The sequence below is a fragment of the Penaeus vannamei genome, chromosome 7, assembly GCF_042767895.1.
Source record: "Penaeus vannamei isolate JL-2024 chromosome 7, ASM4276789v1, whole genome shotgun sequence".
NCBI lineage: Eukaryota > Metazoa > Arthropoda > Malacostraca > Decapoda > Penaeidae > Penaeus > Penaeus vannamei.
In genome coordinates this window covers 14,018,308-14,030,807 of record NC_091555.1, presented here as the reverse complement: position 1 = coordinate 14,030,807, position 12,500 = coordinate 14,018,308, and the positions used below count along the sequence as shown (strand labels likewise).

The following is a 12,500-nucleotide window of genomic DNA, read 5'->3' as shown; positions in this document are numbered from 1 at the left end:
CTACTTGCCTTTACATATCCATTGTAAACACGTCGACTGCTTGTGACGTCATCAGTCTACAGGCTATCAAAGAGTATTAATATAAAACTGCATTCTTAGGTTTATGAAAGTTCTTTGGAGTCCATATATGCAACTAAAATTAAGATGGAATATTTGCTATTTGTTTCTACTTTTACTACTCTCTTTCCCAATGCCACATCCGGTTTCTTTTTGATATGTACCGAAAAAAAAAGAAAAAAAGTAAAAGCCTCGGAAAATTAATGACATTTGCAAGTAACAGAAAAACTGCTTCAAACTTGCCGATTTCTTCAACAATTCTGAATACATCCAACAATTTAATATAATTGGAGTGCGAAAGGTAAAAAGCCGAAGTTGTCCAAGCAAGGCTGTTTCACCGGCTCTCTGTGGCGTGGAAGACAAAGGCTTCTTCTCCCTTCCTTTTTTCCCTTTTTTCTCCGGATATACTGAACTGAAGTGGATCGCGAGTGGATTCTGACACAGAGTTTCTCTATGAGGAGAGGGAGAGAGAAAGAGGAAGAAGGAGAGAGAGGAAATTGGATAAAAGAGAGCTAAAAAGGGTGGAAGGAAGGAAAGAGAGTAAGGTTGTTCATTGATGTGTGTGTGAATCTCGCTGGATAAATGTCAGAATTGCAGGCTGCCAATTCACAGCCTCCGTGTAAACGTCCAAGACTAGAGCCAGCTGTCAACGGAAGCACGGTAAGCATGAAAATCAATGGTGTTTGTGGAATGCGAGACAGGAAGTAAAAAATGTTTGGAAATACGGGTGTTTGCGGCGGGGAAGCATGAGGTTCCTCCCCGTCACAAAGAGCGTGGGGTCCTCTTTCGGTGGGTTTCGCCCTTTTTCAGCGGTTTGGGTTGGAGGGTTTAATTAGAGCATGATTCATAGCCTTTAGCTTTTGGTGTTCTGTGGAATGGAGGAAGGCAGTAGCCATATTACAAGGGAAATTTTGAGATTTTGAAGGCGGGACTGAACAGGAAGGGACATGCTGTTGCAAGGCGTTGCTCGCAGCCACACACGGCAGGGCTTTGGATTTTGCTTGATGTTTTGGGTGCTGGAGTCATGGGATACCTTAGTTTGTAATTGTAATTGGTCTAGTTGTTGTGTATTATGATAAGGCAATGGAGTAATTAGTGTTTGTGGAAGGGTGACTGCATAATTTGTTTGAAGTGGTGGCAATAGAAATACTATTTTCTTGAAATTATGGTATAAATCACTTATAGTGACGTGCATAGATAGAGGGAAATAAACACCGCCATCTTATTGAGCAAAGAAATAGTAGGATACAACATAGTTTAAGTTGCAGTGGTCTCATAGTCACTGTTAAATGATGAAAATATAAGCACAGTCGCCGCTCAGAGTCCAAGTCGCTCATCTTGTATACCTTGCCAGGAATAACACAACACTCACTGCCTAACTCATTACTGCGATGTCCGAAGTAGTTTGTGTGTTACTACGTGCTTGTCAAAACAATATTTTACTATTTATGAATGTCGGCTCATACATTTATGCTTTTAAAGTCTTTTAGTAATATTTTTATACTTCATTTGCATATTTTAAGGTTTATCTATACCCTTGTTTAGAATCACGCGCATCATGAGTTACACACTTCCTTTTTGCCAGCCGCTAGGTTGACAGGTCACCGGCTCGTTCATTTCGAGGTAGATTGCTGGTGAGAAATGTTGCGTTTTCAGTGTTATGTTGATTATTTTGTTGTTTTTTTTAACTATCCAGTGTCAAAGAAGATAAGACTTCAGTAATGATCCCAGTTTAATATCTGGGCCCATCAAGAGCTCCAAAGGCCAAAAAAGCAATCCAGGTGGTAGAAATAAGTGAACAAATGTTTGACGTTTCCAGATATAAAGGTGTTTGGTTTATTATTTTATGGTGTAAATGCCGCACTATCTTGCCATACATACTGATTTGAAGAGTGTCCCATCAAATTCAAAATTTGCCTTTCATAGTCCACAAATCTCAATGTCTCAAACCATCTCGAAGTACTGTGACCTTTCTGAAAAGTATGGCAAAATACTCCCAGGGAAATACCTTCAGGGAAGGGAAATACTCCCAGGGAAAGGGGTCCAGGACTTGCCCCCGGTAGGGAAATACCCCCAGGGATGGGGGTCCGGGTTAGGTTGGGTTAAGAAGTTTCGTCGGAATTTCAGCAACACTGACACTGGACACGGGACTCGTTTGGATTTTGCATTTTTTTTTTTTTTTTTTCAAATTTTTCACTTTTGATTCCACTATTTCTCCCATGCATTCCCTTTGGCAATGCTTGGTTAAATGTATCTGCATGTAGATGGCTCTGCCAATGGTTACCCACAAAGAAGTCAATTAGTAGATCATGCAACCTTTTTTTTTTTTTTTTTTTTTTTGCTTGAAAAAGCAGAAAAACACTTGTTTTTTACTAATGCTGTCAATATTGGGGCTTATTTTTGTAATAAACATAAATTATTATATTGTAACTAACATTACCAACAGCAGTAATAATATTAGCAAATATTATCTAAAATCAAGGGAAAGGGTAAACAGATGAGACAGGTAGTTTGCGTAATTGGCTCATTGGTGACTTAGTACTTGTGGAGCCATCTATATGTAAAAACAATTACTAAATTCAACAAACACACAGGGCAATGGCATGTACGTATATGCCATGCCCAGCGGCTTGAGGTTGATATCTGTCAGAGGTGTAAATGATGTGAAGTCCAATACATATACACACTGCACTTTAGAAGTTGCTCACAAGTAAACGATAACTATTAAAGTATCAAGTTGAGAGATTCTGCCTGTGACTTCCACAGAGGTTTAAATAGGCTAGAAGTATGTGGATGCATTCTCTTCACCTACCATAAGACACTGGTTAACCCACTTACGACATTGCCGGCTGTCTCACTGGTGCAATACTAGATCAGAGCTTGCGCTCTAATTTTGTCACCTGTGGCGGGCGGATCCATAAGGTGCAATATGCCCAGTAACTCCAAAGGAGCTGGGTATGTTTGGGTATTGTACTATATATCCAAACAAACTGTAAACAAGTCCATTACAATTATTACAATAGTAAATACTATCAGTGACAAAAATAAAACAAACATGAATATTCCTAAATAGCAAGGAAAAGATTAAATAGGTGTTATAAATAGAACCAATTGACTACTGGTGTAAGCATTTATGGAGTCATCTCTTTGTAAACAATAATAATGAACTAAAATTAGAGTGGACATGGTATGCATGTTATGCCACACATAATCAATGGATTAAGATACCAGATACATGGTAGTAATGAAAGTATGTGATTATAAAATATCCCCAATATCACATACAAACTGCCATTAGGTCACAGAATAAATCTTATAGCTTCGATTTATCATTAGCGATGGTGAAAAAAAGTAATTGTAGAGGAAATGGAATATTAATTTTTTCCATAATCTCCCCCTACCCCTACAACCTTTTTTTGAGGAAGGATGGGGGGGGAGAGCACACAGGTTCCCCATATAAACTGATCAAAAACTATGAAGTCAATTTTTAGGGGTAAAGATGAGCCAAAATGACCCAAAAATCTTCCTAACCCTGTACACCCCTATAACTGTAGTGTTTCCTTGCTTGGGACTCAGCCCTTGGGCCACCCGTCTGATCAGTTTCCATAGCCATTTTCTTTCTTATAATTAGAAAATAAATACAAGTGAATGAATACTTAATTTATAATGCGATCGGATGGAGCTGTGCTACGATAGGAAGAAAATAATGTAGACGTTTTATTTAAGATCAAACATACCGTTGTTTGCACTTGAAGCACTAAGTTTTTCAAATGAGTCTATAGTACTATGCTAATCCAGTGTGTTTCAATTCTATCCTTACACTATTTTGTGTGAAAGATCGTATCACAGACATTTTACACTTTCTGTACAAGACTGAATACCAAACACAACCACAGTGAGGTGTCACATATCCAATGGCATTTGGGAATTGTGGATCATTACACTTTACCATGATGTCGCAGCAAATTATAATAATTGTAAAATGTGAATAGATAACAAAGTAATTAATTAATCTAATGAATTATAATGATATTCTATAAAATTTAGACAGCATGATCAAACTGCATGAAAATACACCTGCATGTTTATCAACTAATAGATAGTACCACTCATACTACTTTCCTCAGTACCATGTTGTAAGTTGTAAGTTGCATGGTTTGCTTTCAATGACAGCAGATATCTAAAGAAGGGAACTTTTTCTCTGACAGACAAATTTAGGCAACTTTCTTTAAAAATTGTAATGTAATCAGGTCTTTCTATGCTTTTGATTTGACTTTATTAGTCTAGTTATAGTTCTTCCAATTTAGGTTGATTTCATGTTTGTTTACTGAAATTCCATTTCCTCTAGATTACACAACAAGTTTTAAAAGGCAGTACTTGTTACTGAGAGTGATGCTGCACCCACTAGAGATGCAATCCTGGATATCAAGCAAACTCAAAAAATCCAAACCTAGCCTTTCCTACCTTATATTTATTCTCTAGACGGGGGGGGGGGGGAGCCCCCTTATACCCTCCCTTTCTTAGAACTTCATGCCAACTTATAGAAGACCGATATTAAGAACTCTGGCTGTGTCGGGGGTGGTGTGGATTTAGTCTCTGAGCAGCAGTATGCAGCAGACATTTTTGTCATTTCACGGTAAATATGAGGGCACAACAAGCTGTACCTGTGTTGCTAATGATAATTTTTCATGCTCTTATGGCAGTGTTTATTTCTATCTATCTCTTTTGTCTCTCTCTCAGTAACATGAACCAAAAAGAATGGTGAAAGTCTCAGAAAATTCCCCTACCCAAATTGTTTATTTTACTCTTACAACCTATTCCTCTCCCTTTCAGCTGGCCCATCACTGGCTTTCTCTCCATCTCACTGTCCACTTTTCTCATCTTGATCTACAGTACAACTGTAATTCTACAGATATTCATGTGCTTTTATTATAAACAAAACAGTTGACAACACATTTGGTAAAGTGTAGTACTTCTGGAGATTTAAGCTTAAGTTACTGAAAGCAACACACAGAGATAAATGGACATTGCTATCTTATAGACCACAATCAATTTAGTGAAAAGCAGCCCATGCATGGTCATTGCTCGCTACAATGCATCCACAAAAAAACATTTTCTAATCGAGCTAAGAGACTAAGCCCACAACATCCTCACACAGCTTCATTTCTTAATGTTTGTTTTCTACAAGTTGATACAAACTGATAATAAAAGGGAGGGGGGGTACAGGGGGCTTGCCCCACTGTCTAGGGAATAAATAGAAGGTAGGAAAGGTAAGATTGGGTTTTTGGGTTTGCATGATACCCTGGCTTTGGGGCTTCATCTCTGGAAGGTATGTTACGCTCTGTAACAATTACCAAGACTTATTCTCTACTTCTAAATTGGGTTTAACTCATTTATAAGGGCATATGGAAAAATAAACATTGCTTGGCGTCCTGCTGGATCAGAGCTTCTGCCCCGATTCTGTTGCGGGCAGCGGGCGGCATGCAGGCAGATTCCGGGCCAGCCCCGCGCACCAATTTTGAAGCCGTTTGGAAAACATTATTTTCGACTTCTAAATATGCCATCACTATATATATGTATATATATAGTGGGAACATCATATGGGATTTTACCATTTCATTCACTATGAAATATGGCAAATGATGACCACATTTTTTTGTCATCAGGGAAAGTATTATGGTTAGGATATCAGAATTCATCCTTGTTTGCCTATCCTTAAAGTAAACAAAGAGATGCAACTGAGAAAAGCCCTGATCCACAGACTTTTTATATGTTACTTAGGACCTAACTTTTCTTTGTGTACACATATCCAAGTCTCTTTATACCAAATAGTATTATTTTACATGTTCTTTAAACATTATTGAATTGGCTTTAACACCATGATGTGCAATTATAAGCAAATACTCTGCCATAAAACATACATATCCTAAATCATAATGCCCTTACCTGGCTGTTTAAATTGATACCTTAACAAGGGCCAACAAATCTTTTACATACATTTGGACACAATGATGCTTGGACAGGTTTACTGTTAAAGAATAATAGCCCATGAGGTTTATAAGCACTATCTCGCTAGAAAAAAGATGAAGTTTGTTGGTCTTTGGCAGAAGTCTGCAGTGGACACATGGGTATGGCATGCAGATTAATGGGCAAAAGTTTGAACTTTTTGTGTGTGTGTGTGTGGAAATTGTTACCAATAGCAATGTGCCCTCCCAGAGACATAGTAAAAAAAATATATATATATATATTTTTTTTTTCTGCAGGAAATCCAATGATTTCATCGATTCTTGGTGTTGTTTCTTCTGCGAATAAATTGTTGAGGAGAGCATGTACCATTTCTCCATCAACAATTTTGATTTGATAATCCAGATAGGTTTTTTAAAATTCACAATTTTATATTTCGCACTTATCCATTGACCGAACTTGTGGAAAAAAAAAATCACCACATACTCTCTAGCAATACCTAAATCTTGTATGGATGGATTTTTTTTTTTTTTTTTTTTTTTTTTTTTTTTTCTAAATGTTCAGTCTTATGAATAGGGAATATGATATATGAACTTGTGTCCCCTAAAATCAAAATTGTTTCTTATAAAAAATTCATTCAGTTTTCTAATGATCCATCAGGGGTACATCTGTGTGAGGATGTCACTGAGGCAGATGATGTGCAGTCTCTCTCTCTGACACTCAGGTGGTGACTGCCAGCATTGTGTCATAGTTATGGCTATCAGCTGATACAGTAAGCAGAGTTGCCAGTTAGCTACAAGAGAATACCAAAACAAATTGAAAGAAAAAAAAACACTTAGTCAAGGATATTTGCACAAAAACAATAAAGCAGCATTCAGGGCAGGAACAGAGATGTAGTCATAATCCCTTTATTTTTACATAGTTAGCAAAAATATGTCATGGGATTGCCAAAGCCTATGAGATTACAGGATTTTTTTTTTTTTTTTCTCTCAATTTTTTAGTGATGGCCCCCTTAAAATGGGATTCTCTCCCAATACCTTGCTTGTTGACGTGGGTGGGCTTAGGAGACTGAGACTGGAGCTGGATGTAGGGATTACCCTGACCTTGGACTTCTGCACTTGCCCCAACTAATTTTACTTGGTCTTTTCTCCTTTCCTCTTCCATATCATCTTCATCCCCTTCTGTCCAATTCTAAAGGTGTGAGAGCTGTGCTGTAAGAATAAAAGGCTGGCTTTGTGTCAGTCATGAATGGCCTCTGGGAGCCATGAGCACGGTGTTCCCTTAGTTAATTGCCTAGCCCTTACCCCTTATGGGAACCCTGAGCGGTAGACTGTTTCTTTTCCCCATCTTGTTCAGGCCCACCATGGCCAATGAGGAAGATTCTTTACCCTTAATAGGGCCATTAAGGCTTACCTTCAACTTGCTTATCTGAATTTGGTTTTGATGGTTTTCCAATCCCTGCCCCTCCTTTAACCACATCTCTGACCACTGATACTAATGCCCCCTCCTCAATGTTTATTGACCACTCTATCCATTCTGAACCACCCACCCAGGTTATTACTCACCTCCAGAAAGCACCTTTCTCTCTCCCAACATGCTCTTCTCCATCTCTTACTGCACAATTGTCTTCAATGTCTACCCCCCTCTTTCCTTATTACTACTCTTCATTCTTATTGTCATCTCCCTCACAGAACTACTACACTCAACACCACCCCATCTTCCTCCAGCCTTTGTCCTTCTACTGCCTGTACCTCTGCAAACCTTTTGAGTACTCTTTGGCCCAGCCAAGTGGTATCAATTCTTTGTCATTACCCCAACAGCCCCCTACTGAGAATACCCTTCTCTTTCAACAATGCCTACAAAAACAAGTAGACAAAGTTACTTTACACAGTCACTCCAATCATTCACGCCCAGTCAGTTAGATCAGAATCCCAAGCTCATGCACAATCTACCCTAACTGACCTTACTGGCAAACCCATTCCTACCGAACCTCGCCTCTCTCTTGATGCTTGTACTGGAACTGTTTCTATATATCAAAACTGGTCTGATTGTAAAAATGAGCAACTTTGCCTGCCTTACTGATTATGATGCAGAAGCAGTACAGTGCTGCTGCATTCTTCCAAGAGGCCAGCACAAATCCCATGTCAGTATTGCCAAGATTAGCTTCCATAGACACGACCCCCTTGCAGTTTATATTGGTGAGTTGTCCTACCATGTCCGACCATATTGACCCCTTCCCCATCAGTGTCAGAAATGTTGGCATTTTAGCTACCCAGCCAAACACTGTTGCTCCACAGCCAGCTGCCCACTATGCCCAACCTGATCATGACCGTTCAAATTTCCCTGCTCACTCATATATATGTGCCAACTGTGGTGACTCCCATAATATATTTTATAGGAGCTATACTGCCTATAAGCTCGAATGTGAAATAGTAGTTCTTAGATTCAAACTAGGCCTCACTTTACTTGAGGCTAGACAGATAGCACGATGACGAAACTTTTCTCTCTACCTATTCCAAAAGAGTCCTTCACTCTACAACCCCCCCATCTCCACAAGACATTTATGCATTTCCCCCAGTATCCCTTCCCTCTACCCTGAACCATCCTACTTCTCCCTATCCATGAGGCAAATCCCTTTTCTATTCTAAATCCAGATACTCCAATCTTTACCACATCTCCGATACCTACCCTTCTTCCCCCTCACTTTACATTTTGCACCAGACAACCTAAATGTTCTACTCCATCATTGCCTTCCACACCCTCTCCTACACCCTCCTTTTCCTCTGCTCCTCGAAGATCGAGCCCCTCTTCTCATGTGCAAGTTAAGAGAAAATAACATAGACCACGAGTGTTCTTGTTTGCCTGCCAGTGGCCTAAATTTTGAGCCATATGAGCATCGAAGGGGTAAATTCTCAGATTTTTATAAAGAAGACCCTATTTAGTATATACCCACTCTGACAGCATTTCTTTATACTCTGACAGAATTTCTTACATTTAAAGTTAAAGTAAACAGTAATGTGAGGTGCATGAATGATAAGAATAGCCACAGTATAAAGGCAGATAAATTAGCAGATCCAGCAGATTTTTTTTTGGGGGGGTGGGGGGGGGCTTGTGCATTTAATTTAATATGAACAAAGATAATACTTTCCTCAGATGTTTCACCATTACAATAACTTTAGTTTGAGATTAGTTGATATTTTGGGGGGTGATTAAGAAAAATAATAGATTGATAAAGATGAAAAATCAATGACCAATTATGCATCTATTTTGCAAGACTTAGGTCTGAGTAGATGAATCAGTATATCCTGTGAGATAATGTTCACAGAAAATTTGTACTGCAATATTGATACCAGTGGATTCAAGTTGTCAGCAATAGTATTCCTTAGCAGAAGAATACATTGGCTTAGTTTGAGGCTTTCTTATCCCTTTGGTGTTAAATTATATGTCCTCATTTCATGGCAAGAAATCCTAGATGTCATGGTGCCTTACTTCTTCATGAGTTTTTTCTGATTGCTAGGAATAATGGTATAGTTTGTGGATATGCCATGATTTGGGCTCTTTATTTTTCAAAGGTGAGCACATTTTTAAAAGATATGTTTTAGGCATGATTAAGACTGGTTCCATCTGGAAATATTTAAATAAGTAATGAATGTCAAAATTAGCCTTCTAGTTTTTTTGTCTGGAGATGAGTTCTGATGTGATTGGTCAAGTGGCTATATAAAACCTGGAATCATGCACTTTTTCCATTCACTACAATTATGCCATGCCACATTTTTGCAAAAGCCATTGGGCTAATTCATTCAGACTAGTAGATTGGTAGGGAAAACTGAATATGATATGTTATGTGATATCAAGAACCAGAAAACACTGGTGCAGAGCAGAATACACACTAATGCATACCCATTCTCACCCAACTAGCACTAAGCAATTAAGCCTATTCTGTATCACATGTCACATGAACCTTGACCCAATGGTGCTAGGTGCATTTGCTGTCCATTTGTTGTTTTAATTTTGTTTTGTGTATATATATATATATATATATATATATATTAGTAAATAATGTGTATATGTATATATAATATAAACCTATATTTATATTTGTATATGAAATACTTGCATGCAGATATAGATAGATAAATTTTACATATGAATATACTATATATTTACATTTATAATTCAGTATTTGTATATATATATATATATATATATATATATATATATGTTCACGTGTTCAGTTTCCATGTTCTAGTGCATTCAGAGCATCTACAATTCCTCAGTTAAACCATGCAATGTTGTTAGGATAATTTGAGTTATTGTTGTGAGAGCAATATTCATAGAACATTGACAGGCACATCATTATATTTGTTTTATTAATTTTATTGTTATAACTACTATTATAAAATGACTTCTTTTACTCTTCAGTGATTATTAGCCTATTTTCTTTGAATAGGAAATCCTAAAAATTAGGAATGGCCAATGATTTCTATGTAGAGGACACTGGTAAACTTAATCTTATATATAAAAAAGTGTACATATACATGTGTGTAATTTATGTATATGATATACATACATATAATGATGGATTATAACAACAACAATAATAGTACTAAAATATACTGAGAGAGGTAGGTAACTCTGTGTACTTCCAGTATGTAAAGCCCTAGGACCAAAGACTGAATAGACCATCTATTTTTCTTTTCTGTTTTTAAGAATTACTTGCCTTCATACTGAGAAGACAATGTCCCTTGTTACATAGTCCAGTGTCCCCTTGTGCAGGACAGAATGGCAGTTCAGAGCTTTGCTTGTTTGCTTGCTTTTGTACTTGTTAGTGGCGAGTAAGGTATTTCTGAAGGAAATTGAGTTATATGTTTTAGGAAAAACAGGTTTTGTGATTCACCTTCTCACATTTAGAGACAAATCCCAATTTTGTTTTCTTGATCTCCCTGATTCTTGTACAGACATTTTATTTTTTCTTTCCCTCCTTCGTTTACTTTCTCCTTGCCCCTTCCTATTAGTCTGTCAAGGTAAATTGTCTGAAGTCCACAAAACCATATCAACAGATGCAGTAGCTGAAGAGCTGTAAATGAGACAAAGTCTTGGAATTAAGATTATAGAACTTAAGGCATACTGTGGCAGTGAATCCAAAGTTGTGAATTTGATCCAATGGTCTCTGTTTATCATTGTGAATACTAAATATATCATGAATGGCAGAATCTTTCATTGAGCTGCTTTTCCATTGTGTAATATGTTCTATGAAAATCTGAGGTGTTTAATGCAAGATTTATGGCTTTGAGGTTAGCAAAAATGTTTATAATTTATTTCCATACAAAAGGATGGCAGTATTTTGAGAATTTCTCATTTTCTTTGTCCATGAGTATTCTTGGCTCTGACATTCATGTATGTCTATTCAAGATATTTTCTAATTAAAGTTGTTACTATTTAAAGTTTTGAGGTACTGGGAAATTGGATATATTGTTCTTTATATATGTATTCTGGTATTTGTAATGAACGTGTTTAATCCTCTGATTAGAATTGACATGACAATCATGATTTTAACATACATTGCATTATACTGCGTAGTATTGGTAACTGGAAATGAATAGCTATTTTTAGCTCCTTTGTAATACCTTGACCACTTTTCACAAAAGTGATGCAAGACTGTGATGAGATAAGGTGATGTAAGAGGTTGGCTATATCACTCATTTTATCAGGATATTTTATCTTGTATGATACTTTGGCGAGTGGATTGCCGTTAGTAGTTCACTAGTACAGAGAAGCAGTTGTTACTTATTGATGGCAAATGAAGTTTGTAAATAGGCAAGTCCCCCTGTAAGAAGCGGCATTGTACTTGCATTTTCTTTGTTTCTATTTCTTAATTTTCCAGATGAAAAACTGGTATGCTGCTAAAAAAAAATTATGCAGTATTATACGAAAATAGATTAAGGATAAAAAAGAGAAACCGTCCATGTTGTGAGTCACTACACTGTAGACAAATAGAAATTAAATGCGAAAGGAAAATGCAAAGTGATGACGTCACTGAGTTTCGGGAGTGACGTCACAGAAGAATTGTCATGTATTGTCCTTCGCGGAGTGGTCCATCCCCGAACGATGTGTTGCCTCGAAGGTGGTGTACGGGCGACGCAACTCATACTGAAGTAAACATAGCCTGGTTACCATGGAAGGATATTAATAGCTTTAAACCCACTTGGCCTTTAACTCGCCGCCTTTTGGTTGCCGGATAGGCAATTCTGTATGAAATGACAGGTGATAATGCGTTGAATTTTGAATTATCGATTTTTAGGCGACTTGGCTTAGGTGCTGGAGGTATCTGCCGACGCTGTAAGTGTGTCAGCGATGACATAAATGGCGTTGCTCGAGTATGGAGGTTTATTTGGCAGCGTTAGCAGAGGCGTGCGCACGCCGGTGGCCGTTGGCTGGCAGTGACGAGCTCAGTTGTGTTGGTGGCGAGGTGAGGTGGG

General features: G+C 37.7%; 2 protein-coding genes across 7 annotated transcripts in view; one reads left to right on the top strand and one right to left on the bottom strand.

Annotated features, from left to right (window-relative positions):
* Positions 1-196, bottom strand: part of LOC113826564 (dymeclin) — a gene marked incomplete in the record, with an annotated part of 24,263 nt that extends 24,067 nt beyond the window's left edge. Inside the window, 1 exon segment of the mRNA XM_070123548.1 lies at positions 9-196.
* A 160-nt stretch (positions 197-356) lies between these two features.
* Positions 357-12,500, top strand: part of Uba1 (ubiquitin-like activating enzyme 1) — a 51,657-nt gene continuing 39,513 nt past the window's right edge. For 2 of the 6 annotated variants that reach the window (XM_070123542.1, XM_027381700.2), the window contains exon 1: positions 12,473-12,500. This exon is cut by the window's right edge and continues 407 nt beyond it. Coding sequence is in view for 1 of the 6 variants with exons in the window: in XM_027381696.2 (XP_027237497.1) it covers positions 640-717 (78 nt within the window). In the remaining 5 variants the exon portion in view is untranslated. Of the gene's footprint in view, positions 718-12,119 lie in introns of those variants that run through there. The other 4 variants (XM_027381699.2, XM_027381696.2, XM_070123541.1 and 1 more) reach the window with 4 other exon arrangements.